Genomic DNA, 26,578 nt, shown 5'->3' with positions numbered 1-26,578 from the left:
TAAACTTCATGAAGGAAAACGGACTCGAGATCTCTTGCCTACATTTTTACTTTAAACAGTTTCACATTTCGCCAAAGTTCAACCGTTGAACAAAACTTTTCGCATAAAACTCTTTGGTCTAGTTCAAATTGGATTTATTCATTTCATATTCATGCCTTACCTTGCTTATGGGCATTATCATTATTACCTATTATAATTTAACAGTATGATAAAGAGACCCTTCGCTTTTGACCTTTTGTTAAGTACCTATTCCCTCTTATTTAGCGCCCTTTCAATAGTGTCTTAATTTGGTTTCGAGTATTTCTTCCTTACACAAACAAAAGCTTATAATTATAGCATTTATGTATAGATACTGAAAAGTTTGTGTGTTCGTTTGTTTGAACGCGCGAAGAAATAATTAAATTTTTTAACAGAGACATCTTCCGCTTTAAATGTTATTTATTACATACAAAATTTCAGTAAAGTTTTCCATGAATTAAATAACTTCAAGTATATTGTAATACAATCAGAGTTCACTCGACACATTTTAACGAATAAGTAATAGTTTAATCTACTTAAAAAAACATTTAACAGTACAAGACAATTGAAAAAGTTGGACGTGCATTCGAAAAGTAAATAAAAGATGCGTCATTGTTCATTAAAATGGCCCTAGAAAAAAGCCCCAGCCACATGTTCGCCCCAACAAATGTCCGTAGGGAGTTACAAACAAGTGCCGCTAATACAATCATAGCTCCCATAATCTATTATCCCATATATGCTGATAGATTACTGAGGGTCGTGAGAAATGTAACACATCGACGCTACATCTGTTATATTTTAAACGTCTCCCCAAAAAATCGATGTATTCCTAATGTATTTAAATGCGAAGATTTTTTTTTTTTATTTTTATGATAATACATCAACATATATCATAACGCAATTTGCATAAAAACGCAATCATAGAATTCGCTATTTTATTAAGTTCGATATTTAAGGAGAATCGCAGCAACGTGATGACCCGAAAATGAATGAGCCCGAAATAGATACATGATCTATCTCGGGCCCTTTTTTCTGTGCATTTTTATATAAACTGAACCAAGCTTAAGTCAACAGTTTCTCAGGAAAGTTTACAATCTTGATTCTTGTAAAAGGCGAGCGCGATACGGCAAGAATTGTGCCAGCACGGATTGGGGAAGGTGTGGTACCTTCCCAGAAGTTTGTCGTGAAATAGTTGTATTTGTATACTGTGTTTCGTCCGGTGAGTGGGAGACTCGGAGACCGTTACGCTTTTTCTCACCAATCCCAGTCCTCTCCTTTATTCCCCTTATCAATTCTTACTTATATCCACTGCTATTAAAGTCGGCAATCCATTTGCAGAGACGTAAGCACTCTGCAAATGACCATACGCCTCTGCATATGTTCTTGGGCGACTATGACGTAAAAAAAATCCGACGAAATATGTTATAAGCAGCATGTTAAGCATAATTTCTGGATAGATAACACTTTTACGGTGACAATGAAATAAACTGCAATAGACATATTCAGGTTAATGTTACCAGTCATACAAACATTCAAGCAAATGTTTTGGATCACTATTTTTCGACAGTTTGTAATCTCGCGAGTAAGATTGTAATCTGAAGGCTTTTTTTACTCTTACACCACTTATAACTCCGAAAGGCTGAACAGATTTAAATGGAGTTAGGATTTATCTAGGATTTATTTGCCGAATTTAGATTTTCAAAATTTATTTTATGAAAGCAATTACAGCGCTATCTACACTTTTTATACAATAGCACATTATAACGCTAAGTATTAACACTTATGTTAGTTCAATAAATGCTTATCATATGTCGCTTTCACAAATTTTACTTATGCTCATAAAATAACGTCATTTAGTATTGAAAAAACATTAATAAATATGTATCTAATTAATTTTATCGCCATCTATATCTCTTACTAGAAATTTTTATAAAATCCTATAAACCACCACTTATTTTAGTACAACGTATTTCAAATAGATGTCGCTTAAACCAACAATACGCATCTTACGTAATAAGCGCCTAATTTTTACGTGTAGTTTATCTAGTGTGGCATTATATTTTCCGTGGTATTGTCTTAAAAATACTCATCTTATAAATATATTCGTAGTAATTGTGTATATCCAATAAACTATTTTTTATTCAAACTTTGTTCTTTATTTTTAGTTTTCCGTATTTTACTCTAGAGCTTTCTATGTTATTGACAATTTGAGATAATACGTTTTGACTCGCTCGCATATTAATATATTTTAATTCTAAAGTAAGTATAAATAGACCAATAATTATAAAAGCATCCCGGTTGAACGTAATGCCGTTGGCAACGTGACACTCGTGATCACGATATTCCTGCTACGTAAAACGGTAGTAACCAACTAATAAATGATATTGATAGGCTTTATTTTAATTGGCATTTCACTACAGAACGAACGACACAATTGGCTGACCTATATTATCAGATCAAAATTCTGAGGGCTCCTCTTTCGTTTATTTGTATTCATACTAATTTGAGACATCACGAGTTTATGATAAGCAGTTTAAATACTACTCATACATCCCTTCTTACTTTAGTGATTTTTTCTGTAATATTTTCAAGAGAAAGAGCGTACGAGGACTGTGAACTCAAGTCACATGCTTCACCTCCGAAACACTAACATATGTAGTACGATGTGGTAGTCATTTTGATTATAGGTACGAAAAAGTTAACAGATTAAAAAATTGTTTTTTACAACGCATGGTTTGGCCGCGATGCGGGTTGGGGAGCTCAGGATGATAGATAAATGTTTTTCATGCAAATGATTATAAGGGCAGCATCATAGCATGTTCTGCGAGATCTGTTTATATTCGAACGAGTGCCAGGTTTACACAAACAATGCCAGTAAACAGTAAGCTACTTATAAAAACTGGTACCCTTTGCGGATCTTCAAATTAATACTGTAATTACCTGTCAATAAAGGAAATGAAATAGAAGCGCGGTCTAGACAAACCTGTTATTATAATATTAAACAAACATTCCAAAATTCGCAAACCTTATGTGCCGCCAAAGAACTTAGCCTTCTAAACGTTCATAGTTAATAGGCCATTGATTTGTTCAAACGTCAAATCATTTCATTATCTGCAACTCACAGTAAAAACACCTACAATAGAGTTTGAAATGTCGTATAAAATATAAAAAAAATATATCGCGTTTTATATTACATGTTTTAACTCGAATAGAAGTAACGTAAATAATGCGATCGACAAACTCACGTTTTTCTTATACTATTTGTCTTTAAATTAAAACCTAATAGAAATCAGCCCTCTTCTTGAAGATAAACCTTCGAACTTGTATAATAAATAATATTATGTTTGATAACGAAAAGTCCCTGTTGTTTTGTTTTACTTGAGATAATCGGAATATATCATGCACTTGACATGTACTGTTAACTTAAAAAAAAATGGCGCTAAAGCAATTTCCAATCAACGGTACAGTATTGTATTATGTTATCTGTGGTCCAGTAATAATATGTATTAAATAAATAGCATAGATGATTTATGTATCTATATTACGGAGAAAAAAAATCGTAGAAACTAGAAAGGAAAACCTTTTTGTGTGTTTATACATTGATGAAATATTTTGTGTCGTCTACAATATTGTTCTATATTTCAAATATTGTTATAGAATAATGCAATTATTATAACGATATCTACAGAACCGCAACAGTTTATGTAATTTGTACAGATCAAGTGGGAAGTATACCTAAGATAGGAAACAAGAAAACCGGACTTCCGTCATCAATTTATAATCTATCAATCTTTGACTAGCACAGATAACATAAATTAATTCATATTATTTTTTAATTACTATGATACTATCTACTTGGTAGTGTTTGCAATGTTTATCTAATGATCAAGAACAAAAAACCGATTGCAATATACTAACATATACATATAACAGTTATAGTAGCTGTTATAGTAATGATTGTTCACATATATTAATAAAGTATTATATTAAAAAAAAATAGGTAATAAATTATTATATATGGGAAATATTATAATCATCAGCATTATATAATAGAGGTGAGGTTTAGGAGTTCATCGCGGACAAACATCGTGACACATAATTTATATATATTAAGATTTATACATATTTTATGTATCATAATATACTAATCATTATTAAGATTAATCCTAATTACAGTAAAATTTAGACAAAAAAAATATCTTTTATGTTTTAATTTTATAAAAATTAAAAATCCGCACTATAGTTCATTTGAATATATATTGACAGCGTTTATTTGTCATCAATTGTCGAATGAGAAAGCACTTTGAAACAAAAGCACCGAAACTAAAACCATTTAATATATATTTAATATTTATTTCCTTTCATAAATTACACATAACAGATTACAATCATGCTGAGGTTATCCTATTAAAAGTTTAATGACAATTAAAAATCGCAAAATATCAATTGCGATTTTTAAATAACAACGTCATCATGACGATTTAAAAATAAAACACGTGATTTATATAAATAATTGAGTACCTACTTATTTTAATTACTTGTAATCCTTAAATCATAAAAGAGAATAATTATTGGCTATTGAATTTGTTAAGCAGCGTTAATAATAAGCTATCTTAAAATACTCTGAAGCTTAATTAACCCTTCTGTGCGGTATAGCATTCTCATTATGTAATAAAAAATAAATCAATACAAAAATTTTGTACAATCTGATTGTACAATAATTACAATTGTAACAATCATTATAATTATTATATGTAGTTAGAGATTTGAAGGAAAAGAGAAAAAAAACTTGCCGCCAATAACATTTGTAAATAACCTATCGTATATGCGTTATAAACTAATGTTTTGAATTATATCAATCAAAATAAAACAGCAAACTAGAAAACAAAACAAAATGGTACGCACGCTGTTCACGAATCTAGTAGATTCACTGATTGCTCAGTGATAAGATATTGTTTGGTATGTAAGTACATATCAGTTGCGTGGGCATGCGCAAAGTGTTTTCAATGAACTTATTTGTATTTGGGATCGTGACAGGCGGCTGTGCGATTTTATTTAGTTTCGGTCTAGCACGCGCTACGCGCGGTTGTTGCAGAGGTGCGCCCTCTATTTGACATTAGACTGAAACTCGTACAAATAATTCGATGTATCAGTGCATTTACTTAGAGAGTATCCAAAATTTATGAGATAAAATGTGTGCCGCAAAGTGTTTTTTTGTTGCTTTCGCCCTTTACATAAACCTCGTTAGCTCCTGGGGTAAGTGTAGTAAAAATCAGCTGATGCATGACTTAAGAACACGTGTGATTTTTCTGTAGTTACGCAACCGGTAAATGGGTTATTTAAGCTAGATGAAAAAAAAATAGTTTAATCTGTATTTTTTGCGAATACATTATCTGTGGTGATTTTCGTATGAAAAGTCGATAAGGCGGTAATTCGTTTGGCGCCACGACACCATTGCAAGGGGACCGCTAGTCACGTAGGCCACTTCGAACGGCACGGCTACAACACGGCCGATTTAAAGAGCATCTTAGTTAAACATTACTATAAGAAAAAGTATTGTTAAGGTATTTAGTAGAATAATACACGTGAAAACGTAAACTGAAAGACGTATGCGGCATTAACCTTTAATTTAAATAATTCACGTCAATACGACGAATAATGATGACAAAAACAAAAGTATATATTTTTTAAACGAAATGAGATAATATTGTAGTACCTATTGCTTGCATATTGTGCATTTTAAGTAAAATATAAAAAGATCGGCACCTCTATAGTTCCACTACTAGTATAAAAATTAGCAAGAGAAATTAAAAAGCTTTTGAGAGAGGGGGACAAAAATAAGTTAGAATGTACATTGTACAATACTGAGTTCGTAACAAATAAATTTAAAGTTTTAAATCAACCTGACATAGGTTCGTAAATAATAAGTTATTTAACATACTTCATTTTATCTTAGATGCTTCTACTTCCTAGTGATATTGGTTCCTACATTTATGATACCTAGTTTATGCTTGATTTTTTTATATCTATACATTATATTATGAATAATTTTCTAAATCATACATTATATTACTTCTAGTGCCTATAGAAATTAAATAATTAGCTGTGTAATTTAACAATCTAAATCGAAAACATGTCTTCCTAACAGACATATTTATCATTTTCATCACGCTATTTACTTTCTTAATCGAAATGTAGGGAATGCTTAATTTTTATATCTCGTTGTTATGTAATTACATGTATACGAACCTTATTCTAAAAGAAAGAAAAGTCTAGTTGAAAAATATTATAAGATGTCTAGCCTGTAGGTTATATATAAAAGAAATAAAGGTTTCCAAGATAGGTTCATATTTCATTATAAAGTAGGTACATTATATATACTAATATGTTAACAGACCCTACTATACTAATTAACGTTTATAAATATTCATTTGAAATAATAAAATGCCACTAAAATTTACTTACTAACTTACTTAATTTTAATGCATTGGCTTATTTTAATTTTATTTTAATTTTTATCCAATTTTAATATGTATTTTTTAATATATGTGAGTGAGTTGCGTGATCAAGTGATTTGTGTTAAATATACTTATAAAAACGTAAGGTAATCTAATAGCATTAATCATCCCTTTTTTAATTATAAATCTATATTACAAATAAAAAGTTTGAAACAGCAAAAAGAAAAACCGCTTTAATTAGTTATTTTTTTTATTTATATGATACTAAAACTAAGAATTTATTGATTTATTGTAGCTAATTGATAAGACAAGGCAACAATTACATTAACGTTTTAATCTTATTAAATCAACCATGAAATAATTATTGGATATCAACACATTTACTTACAATAACATAATATTAAACAACAGTTAGTTTAATAAATTATCCTTTGGATGACAAAGATAATGAATTTGTTTGAAAACCTAAGCTCCAAAGCTTATCAAAGCCATAAATTATGCAAGACTAGAATAAAACCCAATCTGACTAATAAACATAATCTTTAATTATAAAATCATAAATAACTATTTATTGCCGTAGTAAATTCATTTATCTGGTTGTTTTCCCAATTAATAGAGTAAGGCGACATATTTTCTTTAATCTACTAGGAAATTCTATAATCAATCATGGTAATTAACCCTTTCCTGCTTTCTTTAACCTCAGATTAAATTATACGAATAAACAATAATATTCAATAACTTCCTTATAATTATGAATGATAACATTTATACAGAATCATCAAAGCCTATAAATACAGGGAAAACAGTTAAAATTCACATTTAAATATCCATTCATAATTTTTTTTTTACAGTGCTTATCGTTTTATCTGTAACATCACAGTTTTGCCTTTAATAGGTTAAATTAATAATCATGTTGTATATAAATATTAAATGTATTAATAATTTAACATTAGGGATATTACAAACTTTATTGTAATTTGGTAATTTAGCCCCTTCTACGTAGTAGGTAACTATTTAGTAGTCTGTTCCTTAGATACTAGTGTAGAATTATATTATCTGTGGTTACTAGGCTTACTACAATTGTAACTACATGATAATTGAGTTCTCATTAGGTGTACAGCTTGGCCTCACAAATTTCCCTTGATTGTTGCTATTTAATTGCAAATCTGCAAAATTTTCAGATCCGGCCGTTACGCATAAAGCAAGCAACAGCACGCAATTATTAACCTTGTATGTTTTCAAGGAGAATAAATAGATACTATTGAAATTATACTTATTAAAAGTTAAATATAGGTAGTTAGTTGATTACCATCACTCGAAATTAGTAACGCATCAATCTTTGATTATTGCACTGAATTGATCTGTTATCTGTATGCCGTAAGCAAAAATGTGTCAGAAAACGGATTGCTAGATCAATCAGATCAATATGCTTGCGACTTTTAGATTTGGATTGGTAATATCGTTTGAAATATGTATCGTTAGTAATACCAACATTATAACACAAGATTAACGGACGATTTTTCAGCTTTGGTTAAAAATTATATATCTAAGAAAGTTATAATTATAAAATTGTCACCCGCAAAATGTCAAAAGACGGCCAATTAACACGTTTTTGACATGGTCGAATAAGTCGAAATAAACAGTCAGCAGCAAAATACGTAGTACAATGTTATTTCATTAATAATAAACAAATAGGTAAGCGGCTCGACGGAACACGGTGGGGTTTGAGTCGGTAGAAATCCGCGGCTCTTTCATTTAAAAACTTACAAAAAGTTTCCTTCCGACTGAGGGCGCTAATTTATCGAAATATCACAGATAATAATAATATCATAATACTATAAAAATATTATAAATTAAGACTAATGATTTTACTAATTATCTTCAAAATTTACAAATAATTATAGTAAATTTCTAGAAATCTGTCCCAAATAACATTTAAAATAGGATGCTAATTACCCACGTAACCTTTGATATCTATTGTATTTCATCTGGAACACGGCCATAAGACGTAGTTCTTTCTAGAATACTGTGTTTTTAGAATGCCATTTTTTTAAATAAGTGTAATAACATTTATTTGTCGGTCTAGGTCAAATCAGTTGTTTTTTGTCTCAAGTTCACGCACTGTTACTATTTTTGCACAAAATTCTAACATGGACCAGTTTTAGTAGACAATAAATATTAAAAAAAATTGTGAACTGCCTCTAAAATATTTCCAGACCTTATCAAAATTAAAAACGTACCTATATATTAAAATCTCCTCGTAATTATGCATTTATCTTATTAGATAATAATAAATGATTAGAGGTACGTGTTAAGGATTATGTTCTGACATGCGTTAAATGAATGCAAGTATATATATATATATACATATATATGTAGGTATACTGCAGCTTGGATTACTAAATAACAAATTCTTGTAACGTAAAAAGTCGAAAGATTAACCTCTTTTACGTTTGTAAACAATCTATGCGTGTAATAGAAAAAATAGAAAACAATTTAGGCCAAAAATATATACTCGTAGAAATGCTGAAATTATACAATGATTGGAAATACATTAAATCTTAAGGCCTGCATTAGTTCATAGATCTGATCAGCCATCTTTCTATAGAGGGCGGCTGTAATAAGCAAGGAATATCTGCAAAGAAACCCCATTGTCTATACTAACAGCATAAAAATGAGTATTTTATTTAAATAAATACAATTTGTTTGAGTAAACTATTAACTAATCAACGTTTTTTTTATCTATCACGTTATATTCAAAGACTAAAAACAAAAATTCTAAAAACTATAGCACTTAGTAACAATGGATTTGGTTAAGTACATTTTAAAACGAAAATATTATGTTAATCAAGCGTGCCTTCTGCATATCATCAAAAAGTAGTGAAATGTGAAACTTGTTTGATTGTATCGTCTTGCGGCGCGTGTTCGTCACGTACGCCATGAGGAGGGACATTTCACACTGATACAATTATTAATTGTGAATAGTCTAAAGTCTCACAGGGTTTATGTAAGTCCCATTTGTAACTACGCTTCTGTTATATTAAATGAATAAATCAAAATAAATCAAGAGGTATGAAAGTAATCTAGTATAGATATAACATAATCCGATCTATTAGTTGGTCGACGACACAAACGTAGACGTTTTGATTTGTTTCCATATATACCACATAGCAATAATAAAGCACCTATTATGCGTGAAAGAGACAAGGAGGGGGGGAGGGGAAAGCAGTCAACGCTGAAACTACTGCAGCTCCTCCATGAAGTTAAGCAGCTTGTAAGGGCTGCCGAAAGCTTCAGTAAGGGATCCAGAAGAACCTGAGTGGTTACCTGTCAACCCTGTGCTCTGCAACTGCCGTACGTTCTATGATGACGTGGGCTGCCGTTTCATCACCATTCATTTATGCTCTGCATATCGGACTGTTAGTGCTCCCTAAATTAGAGAGATGTTTGTTGAAGGGACCATGCCTTGTAAGGGTCCCTGTTATTATGCGCAGTTGTATATATCATATTTATTGTAAAGATGGATATGGTGTTTATGGTGTAAAATCACAATGCGTATTTACCGATGATCACCGATATCTTAACTTTCTTTGGTCATTTCGGTATTGTATTGGAATTTATAACTTAGGAACCAAGTGCACTTGTGTTTTCGCATGTGCGTGAGAATATTTTGCGGATTAGTGTCATTGAGGTTGGTCGTAACTCGGTCAGTGGGACAAATAAACCTATGGTAGAAATTATAGCTTAAACTTTGCGTTCAAACATGGGTTTTAGGTACATTACAACGTTTTTAAAAATCCATGTTATATATTTTTTACTTCCTTCACAATTTGTGCGTCTTTGATAAATTTTATGTCCAATGATTGACTTGTGTTTGTTTTATTTACAAAGCAGGTAGGTACACGAAACTATTTTCTGAACTTCAATATTTTACCATCCTTAACATTTAATATCAACATATAATAATGTCAGTATCTACTATCTATTGGGTGACAAATTATCAAATTCCACACAAACGTGGCCCCGTATCTTATCGACCAGGTACCATTATCCCTAACGATGTTTTGATAAAAACTATCCATAATGCAAAAATAATTCGCCCATATAGGTATTACATCGGTGCTTGATGAATTTTACACGTGATATGAAACGTGCCTATGAATTATTCATGTGCCGATAGTCCTATCTCCAATTTTGAATTTCGATTATGTATTATCTTTAAAACAAACAAATTTGTCATTTCTTTTTTTTAAACAAATATTATTGAAATCTAGTGAAGGTCAGCTCTTATTATAGATGGAAAGATTCTCGCAGTATACGTTTTTACAGACATAAAAAAACGAAAACTGCTTAGTTATTTAAAAATATGTAAAAATCTATTATATTTAATGGCGTGCGTTTATGTAAGCACTAAATTAAATAAATAAAAGCTTGTGCACTAATCTATATTAAAAATACATTAGCTACGGCTCTCTGCTTTTGACAAATATTTTTTTTTACATTAGTTGAACGACGAAAGATTTTGCATTCGGATTTTTTTCAGTAAACTCACTTCATTGTCAGCCAAATAATATAATAAACTTGCGGTCCGCCCGTACATATATAGCCTTCCTCAGTAAATGGGCTATCTAACACTGAAATAATTTTCAAATCGGACCTTGTTGTTGTTACAGAGATTAGTGCGTTCAAACAAACTCTTCAGCTTTATAATATTAGTAGTAGATATATTTGTCAAGTTAACAATATCTATACATATAGAATGACTTTCTTGTCCTGAACTAGAAAGTTAGGTATATAAGTAGGTGCTGTCATAGAATTTATGCTGTTGATAGGCAATAGGCAGTAATGGTTATAACAAATTATCACGCACACATTAAATTATACAAGGGTATTTAATGGTGTCAGTACAGTGTAATATCGGTCTATTAGTTGTATATGTAGTTTCCTAGATGAATAATATAAAGCTTATATAACTCGAACTGAAAAACCTCAAAGATAGTATTCAATGTCATTTCAACAAATATCTCATTATATTGTTAATTATTGTATTTATTTAAATATTATGTTAATTAAGCGATAAGTTTAGAATTAGAAATAACGATTAGTGCTGTAATTAACCATAAACTATGAAGGAAATAGTTAAAAGACGGTGTTGCTATATCTTGGCTTTTCTTTAAATACATGTATGATGTACCCTGACTTTTAAAATTTCGATAAGAAAGCTCGACTCCCCACATATGAATGATAAAAAAAAAGAATGTATTTTTCGATATTTTGCTATGTCACGAGTTAGGCAAAATATGCAAAATATTTTTTTATAATTTAGGTATTTAGGGATACCTAAAAAATTCTGTTTATTGTTATAGGTTAAGCTTCAACGACTTTATTAATTCATGAGAACAATTCGATCACTTAAAATGAGTAACATGTTATCTTAATTTAATGCTTTTTTTGCTTACATCTCTAGTTTATGGTAATTACATATTATAAATTTCATATTTAAAAATCTACACTACTATTACAAGTTATAGTTTATGTAAGATGTTTTAGTAAATACTATGTATTTATTATGTATTTACATTGAGACTTGCAATTTTTGATTTTCTTTGGTAATCTGTTAAACAACTGTGGTCCTTCAAAGAGTGTGTTGTGTATTCTTTTGTCGTTATTGTTAAGTATACATATTGTAGGTATGAAATATTATTATGATATAATCCATGGATTTTTATTAAAATAAATATACACGGTGTCATGCCCTATTTGAACTCTTGTCCCAAAAACGATGGAGATACTCAATTCGCAGTTTATTCTTTGCCATTGAAACGGTCCAATCTGTTTACATATCATTAATAAGTTTAAATAAAATTTCGTATATCCCGTTTGTGTTTTGACGCAATGACTAGTCGGAAAACAAACCGGCTTTAAAAGTTCATATAATTTTTTACCGACCGGAAAATTGAATTCCTCAACGGCGCAGAAAAGACACGAAACTTTGTAAATGACTTATATACTCATATATATATAATATTCAAAGGTGACTGACTTACTGACGTAATGACGTAGGCCTCCGCTAACAAAGGATTTTGATAAATTCTACCCCCAATGGCATATAATAGGGTATGAAAGTTTGTAAAATTTGTTTTGCACTAAAAAGGTTCAAACAAATTATAAAAATAAAGTAACTGCCTTATAGCGATTATAATAATTTATTTTTCGGTTTTGGGAGGTTTTTAAGTTGCCTATTTTTTTAATGTAGCATACTTATTTTTAGATTGAATTTAATGCAGACTTCCGCATAAGGGTGTCGAGATTACGGATAGGTTTCTATTTGAAAATATATGAAATATAAATAAAACTGCTATTTGTATAAATTTATATATTTATCAACTAATAAAATACACATTTTTATTATGTATAATACATATAGCGTATGTGTTCAAAAGCTAATAAAATAATAATTATTTATTGAAATAAATACAGTAGAGATTCGATTTAATACCAAAATAAACATACAATTGTAATTTTTTAAACTAAATTAACATATTCTTGATGATATTAAAAATAAACTCTTACCCAAAGTAAATCAACTGCACTTCAGATAATTTCAAAATGTTATAATAAATTTATGGTAAACCCATATCAAACAAGATGTGGGGTTACCAGAAACATATTTGGAATTACCCTATATTTATCCTATATTTCACTGCTATTTTACTGACTCAAAGAAAGGCAACGTAGCTACATATAACATTTATTGGGAAATAAATGTCGACGCTTTCTTCTGCGTATGGTGAGGCTTTGGAAGCATTTACCACCTGCGGTGTCTCCTAATAATAAAAATAATAGGCCGGAAAAGCCCCTATAACACCATCAATGTGAGTGTTACAAGTGTTTATAGCGGACGCATCCTAAATAAGTGCAGACCCATGACTCCCACAACACAGTGCACTAATCCAATGGGACACTAATGCAGTAGGATTCCGAAATAACCCAGAGCCTCCAAGGGACTTGGATGCACTAAAGTAGTCTCAACAATACAAAACGGTGGCCCATCGGCTCTTTTGCTTGCGCTGCCGCAACAAAACACATTCCATTTAAAGAACACTTATAAAAACTATGACTAGCCATGATTGACTATACCTATAACACACTTTGAAAGATACATTCCCTAGACTTCCAAGTAAAATAGAAATATGTGAATACAATAAAATAATAGACGACGTCAATGTTACGGGAGTCCTAGTTAAAAATCAACAGGAGCACATAAATTTACAAATCTTGTTTGTGTGAACTCAATACACAACAAATCCGGTATAATAAGTAATATTTCCATATGGCAATGTCATCTGGGAGTTGATTTCATGTAAGTTATATTTGATTAAAAGGCAGGCGTAGCCGCGGGGTCCAGTTAGTGCTTTATATATAAAAATAATGTAGTTGTAAATTAATAATTGAATATTTTATGCTAAGTTTAAAGATTTATTACAATCTTATCATAAATAGTGAGTTAAAAATATTATATGAATGTTAATTTTATTAGTTCTATTATAATACGACTAGATTATAAATATATGACTAATTATTGGATATTTAAAAGTAAGTAACATGCATCAATAATACGGATATGATTGTCACATGGCGGATATTTCTATGCGACAGCTTATTACGAATTAATTCAAACATACATTATTTATAATATTAGTTACAATTTAAATTAATATAACAGTCTGGGAAATACACGTACTTAAAATAAATAAGTATTACAGATTTTACTAAAATACCGTTTTCCTTCTAATTTTATTTAAATTATGACTGAAAATTTACCGTTTAAAAAAAAATGATGAAAATATATTTTTTGTTTGATGTGAACAAAAGTTGAATGAACATTATTGTATCAAATTACATATTTACGCGATGCAATTGTGAATATATGTATATTCATTTATAAATAAACATTTTCCTATAAATTCACTTCCTTCTGTCAATTGACCTTATTCTAGAACAATATACTTACTTCATAATAAAGTAAATACTACATGGTATTATGTTATCTGTGGTACTACCGACTTTTTTGGTCTTTATGGATTAAAAGTAAGCAAAAATTCTACTGCTAAATCTTTCAAAATGGATGCGTAAATCATACCGGTTTTACTAATAGATATTCGTCGTCGTAAACAGTTTTAATAAGATTATAGAATAATAATCTCGTATAATACTAGTTGTCGACACTTGATATTACAATCAAAAGTTTCATATAACAATATCAAATTTGAATTTAACTTTGAACAAAAACTTCAGTTATCATTATTTTATTTAATATCCCTTCGCAATTTCGTAAGCTAACAGCTCCGGTTGCAACTCTGGAGAATTCAAAAAAACGTTACGTTAATGATTTAATTTTCGTCAAGTCATGTAGGATATCAACATTCAATACCTCGGTAAAATTAATTTATTTTATATTTTATAAAATTATTAAGTAGGTATACCTCAGAATAGCCTTGAATAAATTTCGAATCTAAAATCTAGATTTGAATACAGTTTTCTGCTTCGATAGCTTAAATATTTTTATTGTTTGCGATATTTTCATTACCTACAAAAACGTTAATTTCACAAAAGACCTTGTTATTTATATGTTTTTTAGGCTACAAAATTATTTTATAAAACTATAAGGCACACGTTATAATTTGAATGAAATGGTAATACCGGTCTTTAATTTAGCTAAGTTTTTTATTTTATTTTTTTATTAGTTAAGTAGTATATTTGTAGAAATGTCATACTTCCGCTGTGTATATTCCAATTACGTTTTTATGCAGAAATTTATTGAATTAATTATTTAATATACTAAAAATTCCCACATGAATAATGTTATGTAATTATACAATATGTAAGTACAATGTAAATGGTAGGTGTATTTTTACTACTTATACTGTACTATATAATATATATTCAACTAGACGATAGTCCCGGCTCCACCCGGATATCAAGATTCCTGTTGTATCCCAAAGGAGCATTAAATCGAGATAAAAAGAATCCTATCACCCAAGTCAGCTCATACCCTATCTGTGTAACAAATTTCATCAAAATGTTCAGTAGTTTCAGTGTGATTGACGGACAAACATCCAAACTAACAAACCTTCACATTTATAATATTGATGTGATTAGAACATAAGTTAAAAAGCGTCGTTTAAGGAGGCTAGATTGGTCTATAAGTATTTTTATTATCTATATTATAAAAGCGGCTAGTTGGTTGCGACTTGTATAAAATCTATAATTTACATGTCTAGTTGCTAAATATTTTTATTAAATAATACTATATAACTCATGAGTTATAACAACATTGTAAACACAATTAATTAAGTGTTATAATGTGTTATTTTTATACTAATTGTTATTATTTCTTGATTTCTTTCTTTTTAAATACAATATATTCTCGTTTTATCACTTGATATCCGACACTGCGAGGGCGTTAAAATAAATAATGAGTTCTTGAATTAAAAACAATACATATAATGTATCTGTTATTATAATATTGTTGTTTTCTTTAATGTGACTTATAATCAATACACAGGCATTAATTAGCTACAACTGCATTTGTTATTACTGAAAGTAAATGTAAACAATATGTCGGAGGACAGATGTAGATTATAAATACAATAATATTATAGGAAATCGATTGAATAGATGTGAATATCATACAATAAACTTTTGTATATTTTTATTTCGTATAGTATTCCTACTCAACTTTTACTAATATAACGTTTCTATTAGTTTCATCTATATGTTTGCATGTAAAAATTCGATTTAGACCTACTTTTTATTCAAACTTTGTACGTTTATCACGGATGGGTAATAATACGATCATTTCATTAGTCTCAGTATAATAGGATAAAAATGTCCTGATAATGATCACGAGGATTAAATATAATAATTTCTCCGTTTAAAATAGATGGTTCGTTCATTATAGCATGCCTTTTTAATATATTTTTAACTATATCAATCATTAAAATCGTACTGCAGTAACAGATAATATATATTTGACAAAAAATTGGTGCTGAAACAACGTTGAAACTTGCCTAATGAAATGGTATATTTGTTATTTTAATTAATTAATTAATTAGGCATTTTACTGAACCGAATCGTAACTTGTGCAAGAGTTGGCATCGTAAGTAGATAATTAGTATTTGTTGAAATACTTAGTTATTGTAGTTTGTACGTGCTACCTTAAATAGTACCTAATGGCGAGTTAAATATATGTTATTTTTAAAAATATCTATTATCTTAATGTTGATTTTGATATGCTTATGTTTGATTTCGCATTGTTTTATCTAAAGTCTTAACTAAAGGAATTCGCAATTACCGTAAAAAATAATGTAATTTTTAAAAGTAGTATAATTAGTTACGTCTGCTATCGAGATTTATCAAACTACAATTATAATGAATAAGGTACATTTTTGTAACAAGAAACGATCGTTTATATTTGTATCTCCATTAAAACATTAAGCAGTTATTTTTATTTTTTAATTTTGGTGCTTATTAAAAATTATTATATTATTCTTATAAACTTAAAACGAAGAAGAATTTAATTGATTATTGGACAATTTATAAATTCAATGTAGTTAATTGTAAAAAAGTGAGTAAGATCCTATGATAGTTATACTTCTACTAGAATTGAGCTGTTTAAATGCCTTATCATCATAGAATCAAGGCAAGTGGCAGTCTTCATTGAAATTATACATATATATACAAGTTATGTAGGTACGTAATTTACATTTGGTGCGCACGTCATTGCCTACGAAACGATATAGTGAGTTACGCTTCTCTTGGGTGTTTTCCAAACGTCTCGTAATTAGTTCATTTGGTATGAAGTAATTGTTGGCTGATAACAGCTTTGCTCAAGGTCCCCTTGAATACACACCCTCTAGGTTAAATTTAGACTTTCATAGCTACTTTACGTAAATTGTTGCTTAAATGAATGAAACCGTGGGTAAAGGTAATCGTTAGGTATAATATAGAAAGTTCACTCATAAAATTAAAAAAACATCACGGACGATAGAAAATTAGATACGCATATCTAAAGAAGTTGAATGTTAATAGATAAGTAAATTGTAGTTACATAAGTGTGATCAACCCCAACGTTACCGCTGTTGGTCATTGGACTCGGTCCATAGAATTCCTCTGCCAAAATATGCTGGTATCGATGACAGAAATAATCGCCAATACTTACGTAGCGAGTTATTTACGAGATACGAGAGTTAGAGGCTATCGATACGGTCAACACGGTCAAAACCATACATACCATAAATGATTTATCATCAACGATTCCATGAATTGAGTTTGAATTGTCATTTTTTTGTTCCAGACATTGCAATCACGACGGGGGACCAATTAGAATTTTACACAAACAAAACAAAAACGAAGAATGAAGGCGAACGTTTCAGAGATCTCACAGCCTTGGCGTATGATGCCGTCCACAACATGTTGTTATTCGTCGATAAGCAAAACGATAACGCCTCTATATTTAGCTTCAACTTAGCAACCAAGAAATACCAGCCACTGGTCGGGAAACGATCCTATGAAAATATTCAAGGGTTAGCCTTTGATCCTATAACTGGAAAGCTCTTCTGGACCGACACAAATGAAAGAAGCATATACTGGACTTCTTTATGGCCAAGATCAAAGAAAGATATCTATGGAAAAGTCCTAATCAAAATGGATTATGAAATACCGAGGGATATTGCCGTCGATAGTTGTAGAGGGTAGGTAAACTGCTAGGCAAAATTATTATCAATATTTAATACTGTTATTAGTATAAAATTATAATTGATTTGTAATTCTAGGTACATCTACTGGACCAATACAAATATTACCAAACCAACCATTGAAAGAGCTAGATTTGACGGCAGTGAAAGGAAAATCATCATTGACACAGATATCCACATGGCAGTAAGCATTGCAGTCGATCAGAGGACAAGCAAACTGTATTGGGCGGACGATAAGGAGGGTATACATTATGCGATTGAAACATCTAATTTAGATGGATCGGGTAGAAGTAAAGTTTTAGTGGGAACATATCACCAGCCGAACGCACTAGCCGTATCCAAAGATTCCATTTACTGGGTCGACTGGGGCTTCAAATCTGTATGGAAAATCGATAAAGACGCTCCACCATATACGGATCCAGAAGAAATTATTACTTTCAACAATGAAGTGCCCTTCGGCATAGTCGCCAATTACGATATTGCGGATCAAACAAAGGGGATTGCGGATTGCAAAAACCTAATGGAATACGCACAAAATAAATCTCAAATCAACGAATCTTTCACAATTCCAACGGACGCTGGATTGTTTTGTTTGCACGGTGTCAAGAATGGTACCGAATGCAAATGTTCCTTGGGGTATTCGGGAGATCGGTGTGAGGTATCCCTGTGTCAAAACTTTTGCCTTAACGGCGAGTGTATGGTGACTTCTGAAGGACAGCCTACCTGCAGGTACCGTCAGATTGCAATTCAATGCTTTTGTTTTGTTTAGTATGCATTGTGCATTGTTCTGTATGTTTATTTTGTGGAATATGTTCAAAAGATTGTTATGAGCATACAAGAATAGAATAAACAAATAATTTGATATACATTGTACCTATATTTTGTTTCGATTTTCATGCTGTTTTGCTATATTTCTTTTTTTTTTATTCAAGGTGCAACAATGGTTTTTCTGGAACAAGATGTGAGGTCATCGAATGTAAAGGATTCTGTTTGAATGGTGGTACATGTACTGTTGAAAACACACAAAAACCCACTTGCTCGTGTAAAAGTAATTTTGAAGGCAATAGATGTGAGACTAAAAAAGTGCCGATCGTTTTAAAGGAAACTTGCAGGTAATTTTTAATTGCCAATATTTTTAATATACAGATAATGCTTATAAAAAAATATCACATAAAATTAATTTATAAGTAGCTATTAATATTGTATTCATTGACAATAAATCATGACTATTAATTGGATGCCGCGAAATTTTTTCTTAGTAGCGCAAGTAACGTTTCATTGAAACTCTACCAATAATATAAAACTTTATCTTTCACGCCTGAACCACTGAACCGATTTGGATGAAATTTTGTACAAAGACAGTTTATGACCCGTGAAAGGAAATAGGATAGATTTTATCCCGCAAATCCCGAGGGAACGGAAACTGTACAGGTAAAACCGACCAGACAGACCTCCGCGGGCGGGAAATCTTGGAAATAATAAATATTCATTTGACATTCGTTAAAATTATCTAACGAGAAACCGGGACAAATGATTCGCCAATGTCAAGAGTAAATTCACGATAAAGTATTGTTCGGTGTGAGAAACCGATATTCTATGCTATGCTAACGCAAAAACTACTTGACCGAGTTTGATTTTATTGTCAGTGTTTAGTACTATTTAATTTTGAACTTAGTATGTCAATGAATTATGAAAAAACATAAAAAAAACCTCAAAAGTCAATTAATTATGTTATGTGTGACAGGGGAAGTAGTTTAAATTTTAGCCGAATATATTTGTTGATATTTTAAATTTGATTTTTATCAAATGAGACCTTGGTTTTAGAATTGAACTTGGATTTGAACCGCTTTGCTGAGCGGAAATGTTATATAATATGAGTAATTAATACATTTGAATTAAAATTCTGAAACAATTCTCGAAATTAATATATTATTTCGTTTATGCATCCCGAACATTCAAAACGCAAGGTTAATTCAATTAGAGATCTGTTAAAAGATCCCTCGCTAGTACAAAGTAGTTTAAGTATGTACTTGTTCTTAAAAAGTAGTTAGCAAAAACAACTTTTAAATAAATAATCAAGATAACCTACTTGTTTATGTAGATACATACCATACTTCAATCTGCTACCATATTTGTCAGGAGAATTAGGCTAGTTTAAAATACTTGGCAAGATGTTAAATGATGAAAAAAGTATAATACTCTAGTCTCCATAACCCGATATTCCCAAAAAATAATGTAGACCAAAACACCCCATTAAAATGTTGAATTTATTTTACTTTATTACAGTGTTGTATGAAGTCGTTTAATTTTTTTTAATGCAATGGACATAATGGATTTGTTTGGGTTGTCAGAGCTTCTTTTCATCACTTTATAAAACGATTTTTTGTAATATTTTGCCTTTGTAGTTTAAAATCGACTTAGAATTTTGGACTATAAATTAATAGTTGTAAGTTCACCTTTAAGTGAGTTTTTTTTAGTTATATTATATACTTGTTTCTTGTTGCTCTTGTAATTTCATTTAACACTTGTTGGTGTGTCATAAATAAAATAAATATAAAAATAACACAAATTGTTGACATACTTTACGAATTGGAATACAAATCGAAGTTTATTGCTAATGAATATAGGTGCATACCGTATGACCCTCCTTGATCTAATCAGCGTGTATTAACGAGGTTGTTATGCAATATATGTTACTCTGTACCTGTTACAAACGAAATTAAACTAAACATGTAGCATGCTAGCCGTTTCACGGCTTACTTATTTGCTATATGCATGTAAGGTCATTTCTATTGTATGAGTGTAGTTATTTTGTCGTTATAAAACTTAATAATATTATTGATTTATAGACCCCTAAATAGTAATTTCATGTATTTTTAGTACAAAATTTAATTAAGTATTCAATATACTTGATAAGTGTTATTTTATTTGTATATTAATAAAAAACTTGTTTAAGGACCAGCAGTTTCTTGAAATAATGCTATGTATGCAGAGGGTATATTTTTAAGTGTAAAAACCGCGCGCTGTGTACATCGTAAATGCTATATAGTAATTTATTCTATTACAGTTGCCCAAAAGAAAACAAATCAAGCACAATACAACAAGACACGCTTACAGTGAGCGACGATGTTTACGTCGACTCCTGTGCAGGCTGGGATTACGTGCGAGATCCGATTCTCATGGTGTTGGGCATCCTTTGTGGGCTCTTGTGCTTGGTTTGCGCTTTCCTCGTTACGAAGATTATGCAATTGAAGAAAAGGCCGAGGTGTGTATACGTCTATTAATTATTGATGTAATGTGGTAAAAATATTTATTTCCTGCAGTTAATATTGTATTTGATGTTTATAGCTAACCTATTTTAAAATTATGCAGGTGCTTTATAAATTCAAAGCGCTTTGTTAGACTTGAATTCTCTCTGACATTGAAAACAAAAATTCTTATCGATAAAGACCATAAACATATCTATTTAAACGTTAATTTCGTTTGATGATCCCTGTAAATAACAGCACTTTTTCAATCATTCATTCATTCATTCATTAACAGGATCAAGAAGCGTATAATAGTGAACAAGAACGTGACTCCGCTCACAGCTCGCCCCGACCAATGCGAGATCACGATAGAAAACTGCTGCAATATGAATATTTGCGAAACTGTAAGTTCCTACATAATACTTATTTTTAACCAAAACTAAACTGCCCACACGCCATCGAAAAATCGCACAAGGGAGCTATCATATTAAAAAGTATCATCTAAAGCGGTTCACACATTTTTGTGTTAGACGCTGTAAATATATATGAAATGTAGTAGTTATCGTCTACCGTTTATTTATGAAACGGAATATACGTTTTACTAATTATCTTAACAAATTAACAGCAACAGTGTTATAATAACAAGCAACAACGAAAGTAAACATAAAATACTTGATAAAACGCACGTACACCGTAATGTGAATGGTGCTACCATAAAAAAATTATCAATTAAATCGTGTGATCCTTCTAGAATAATGTTATTTATATGATAATGACAGCAATTAATACTGGGTCAAAAGTCATCCGTTACGTAGGTACTAGCAAAACATTTACAATAAGTTCGCGGATTTTAGATTGTTGATAACATAATGTTTTACAATTTACTTTCATCCTAGGTCGGTTCCGATAGATTGATTTAGCAGCATATAATTATATTGAAGCAGCATAAAATTATTGTCTGTAAGAATAAAGGTTACCCAAAAGAATTATGGCATATCATGTGCATGATTATTAATTTGTGTTTTTCATGTACTTTTTTCATATAAACTTAACTACACGTTGATAATTAATATAATATAATCAAAAAACTGTGTCTTTGTTACAGCCGTGTTTCGAACCAAAATCTACAATAAGGCCGAGTCTACTAAACTCAAAGCCCGGAAAGGAAGAAAAGAGAAATCTTATTGCCAATATGGAAAATCCGGACGACATGTACTAACGCTTGATACTTATATCTGTACTTACGTACGATTTGGTAAAAAATCCAAAGGTTTACCTAACATATTGTGATATTCGTTATAGGCAGAGGCGAACGTTTATTTTAAATTGTCGTCAAATTGTGCTCAGGTTTAAAAAACAATACGCGTGAAATAATGTTTATATGAATGGTACTTTTTTACTTTGTAATAGATGTTATTTTTAAGTAACTTAAAATCTGAGTACAAGCGAACTAGATTTTAGGTTATCATTGTACAATAAGAAAGTCTAAATGAAGTCTGTTAGTTATTAAGTGAAATGAGTTTTGTAGAAATTTTCTTTTTCGACCACACCGTGCCTTTTTGTAGAGTTGTGATTATTTTATTGCACACTTATTCGTCAAAATAATGCTATTTTTAGCTCTCGTTGGTTGTCAAATGGATTTAAAAGTTTAATTAAAAACGATTTTATTGCGCAGTTTAAATTTAGAGCTGTAATCGTGCCAAATTATTATTTTATTAAATTGACATTAATGTATTTTTTTTAAATCATTGATTAATATTTTGTATGTTTTTATTTTCATAATATCATGTTAAAAGAAAATCGATTTTCAAATAAATCGATTGTTATCGGTTGTATAAAAGGCTTATCTTTACTCTTGCCCTATTTAGTTACTTAAGTTTGAAAACAACACGTCTTTTTAAAAGGATTTTGTGTTCATATCAATTGTGTTCTTGTATAAACTATGATTTGTATGCAATATGTGAGCGTGCGCGATGGGCCCTACTATTGTAGTGCAGCTATTATTAAATTAAATAAAAAAAGCCTTAATAATACAGTGAACTTTTACCTGGTTAGAAAACAATATGGTATTTTTTGGTTCGAAATTTTTGCAATTATTTGCTTGAAATATGGCAATAAGAAACTGACAAAATTTTGTTGCAAACCGTAAATTAATTTTCTATTGGATTTTCTTAGGAATGCAAAAAAATTCAATTAACTTAACATTAAATTGTAGAGTAGAATTATTGTGAACCTAAGATAAAATATCAGACGTATGAATGAAAAGGTAAGTCTAAAATATATCGTTTTTATCTCATCATAATGAGCTTCAATTTACGTTAACATCCATTCCAACGTATACACGTTTTATATCAATTCTTTAAGAATTTAAAAGATATCAACCTATTTTTTTCTGTATTTGCTTCGCATATTAGTGGTTTTATGTATCGAGTGATATTTAGTAGCGGTCCAAGGCACTTACTGTTCGTTTAACTGTGCCTCTTTTTCCAAGTTAAAAATGCACTGAATGTTAGTCTTTTAATAATTAACGTTCCTATAAGTTTAGAAACTAAATTATGTAACAAATTTGTTATTATTTTTGGTTATTTGGCTTTTATATATCGAACCATAGATAACATTTTACATTGACATTTGAATATTGCCGGTCACAAAAAATCGAGTTTCATGCGTAATTTGTGAATCTCACACTTATTTATGTTTAATTTTATCCAAATTAAAAACGGTTGGCAATTATTTCTTAAGTATTAACGATCAAATTATTTATAAAAATCCAAAGACACTGTTAACCGCTAGAGGCACCCTACTATTATTTATTATTGGCATAGACCAGCATATAGGTGGTACTTAGTTGTGTAGTTAGAAAATTTATATCATAATAGATTTAGCTTAGTTCGTGGATTGATAATATCCACATGAGAAATGTGATATTATTGAGTCTTTGTATAAGCCTCTTTTAGATATAAACAAATGTTTTATTATAAAAATAAAGCGCTTTGCAAAGGTTATCATTTTTATTGAAACAACTCATTTACCTCTCACAACATTTATTTAACATTTACTCAGTCGATGAAACATTTTATTATGTAGTGACATGTATGATAAAATAAAATATATTTATATTCAACAAATACTGTACCAGACAATAGTGCAACAAAATAAACGACAATTTATTGGAATGAATTTTAAAAACAATAACAAAAATAAAACCTTTATCAACACGTATAAAACATAATACTAGTCTTACTACACAACTTATTTTATGACATACATTGTATACATTGCCAGTTAATTTGAAAAGTATTAAGCTATATAGACCTGCTATAGATTTTAAATTCGAAATAGAGCTCATGCTGTATGCAGACAGGCAAAGAATAACGACTAAAAACTGTAATTTCTATAATTATCTAGCAATATTGTAAACGAAATTATAAATGTATTTTACTATTTTATCGACGTTATTTCGAAAATAATTACGTAACAATAAACACAAATTTATATTGCAAACTTTCTATAACGTTAATTAATAATTGCTCTAAAATATTTATAGAAGAAATTAACTTTGTATGAAATGACACAGACAAACAAACAACTCAGTTACGTAAACTTTATAACGCATTTTATACTTTCTCCTGAATGTTTACTACACTTAACATCACAGTAATTCTATACTACTTACACATTTAAGACACATAAATATATAATTATTATTTAAATAAAATATAATTCGCTAACGTTACATTGCACAAGCAATGATCATGCATCAGCAATGATGCATCATTATGATAATAAAATTGATCGATAGATAAATGGATATTAATTAAATTCCCAATTTTATTGTAAGATTCATAGCATTAAATTGCTATATCAATGAAAAGAAAAATTTAAATTCCGATTTCTCAAATTAAAACATATCATCTATTTATTTATAACTATAGTCGTGATCTTGAAGAATTCACTGCTACTATGGATTATTATATATTTGTATTTCAACAACCACAAAAGACTAGAAAGTTTCACGGTTTGATGTATCTTTTTTATTCTTTTTTTATTTAAAATTTTGCTTAAATTAATTATATATACGCTCAACTACCAAACACAATTATTTTATGGTGTATCTCACATTAGGTAGAATTAGGGTAGTTAACTAATTCGAGTGTGGGAAAAAGACAGAGTTATATAGGTTGTCTTGCGCCATCACTTATCCACACTGGAATTAGCTTTAAAACGTCACGGTAAACTATCTCAACTTCGTGTATAGTACATACGAGAATTTCTAACTCATGAACATTATATTTAATTAAAGCCTATAAGAGAAAGCGAGCGATGCACTCGCTGGTATAGAGGAAAAGAGATAGCAGTATAGTCTTACTATATTATGAATCCTAGTACATATTTGAATACAGATACTAGAAGCCTGCCTTTCAAATGCATTAGTTAAAATTATTATATTTTATAATAGAAGATTCCTTTAAAACTTCGAACAAATTTGAATATGAAATGTTCGATCTCCAGATTGCCTTTGTGACATAAAATTAATATCCGTCAATTACAAGAATCAACCCTTTTCCTAAATTACATCTCCATATTACCTAACTCCAAAAACTTGCGCATTTTCTAGTCTTATTTTCATGTGAAACACATATTATTAAGAGTCTACGAATAAAAAGAAATCCCGTAAAAAGTTGGTTAGAGAAATAAAATATAATGCAAACGGTCAAAATGCACTCAATGCAAATGGAACCAGATGAAACCGCGCGGCATAGCTAGCGAAGAACACACTACTACCTAGTTTGGTATTAACACAATTATCGTCTATTTGATTAATGAAACAACTGATTAGTGAGGCCAGCTAATCGAGATAAAAAATGAAAACATACTAATGTCAAAAAAAAAATTATACAACTTCTGTACTTATAGCACGAAATAGGTTGTTTCACAACTTTGACTTATATAAAATTTTAAATAATTATTTGTTTAGAAATTAAAAACTTTTTAACGGATTTTAAATGAGATTTATTCATTATATTATTAACCCGACGTTTCGAACACTACAGCGAGCGTGGTCACGGGGAGTCTCCCCGTTTTTAATTTCTAA

The 26,578-nt window shown here is 30.1% G+C and overlaps 1 protein-coding gene across 1 annotated transcript; it reads left to right on the top strand.

The window, feature by feature from the left end:
- The first annotated feature begins 5,052 nt into the window (after positions 1-5,052).
- On the top strand, positions 5,053-24,486 carry LOC119840805 (protein cueball). Its single transcript, XM_038367557.1, has 7 exons — positions 5,053-5,274; positions 17,836-18,232; positions 18,314-18,964; positions 19,168-19,347; positions 21,303-21,500; positions 21,779-21,887; positions 22,589-24,486. Exons 1-7 carry the CDS (start codon positions 5,211-5,213, stop codon positions 22,700-22,702), a joined length of 1,713 nt encoding a protein of 570 aa, XP_038223485.1. The 5' UTR covers positions 5,053-5,210; the 3' UTR covers positions 22,703-24,486.
- Positions 24,487-26,578: the final 2,092 nt, after the last annotated feature.

Source organism: Zerene cesonia, chromosome 7 (genome assembly GCF_012273895.1).
Source record: "Zerene cesonia ecotype Mississippi chromosome 7, Zerene_cesonia_1.1, whole genome shotgun sequence".
NCBI lineage: Eukaryota > Metazoa > Arthropoda > Insecta > Lepidoptera > Pieridae > Zerene > Zerene cesonia.
The sequence above is the reverse complement of the archived record's forward strand: the minus strand, read 5'-3'. Positions and strand labels throughout refer to the sequence as shown.

Bases quoted from the DNA above. Each gene is read 5' to 3' on its own strand.
- LOC119840805 (XM_038367557.1), top strand. From the start codon at position 5,211: ATGTGTGCCGCAAAGTGTTTTTTTGTTGCTTTCGCCCTTTACATAAAC. The intron at 18,233-18,313 runs GTAGGTAAACTG...TTGTAATTCTAG, and splicing joins GCCGTCGATAGTTGTAGAGG to GTACATCTACTGGACCAATA. The intron at 21,888-22,588 runs GTAAGTTCCTAC...TCTTTGTTACAG, and splicing joins ATATGAATATTTGCGAAACT to CCGTGTTTCGAACCAAAATC.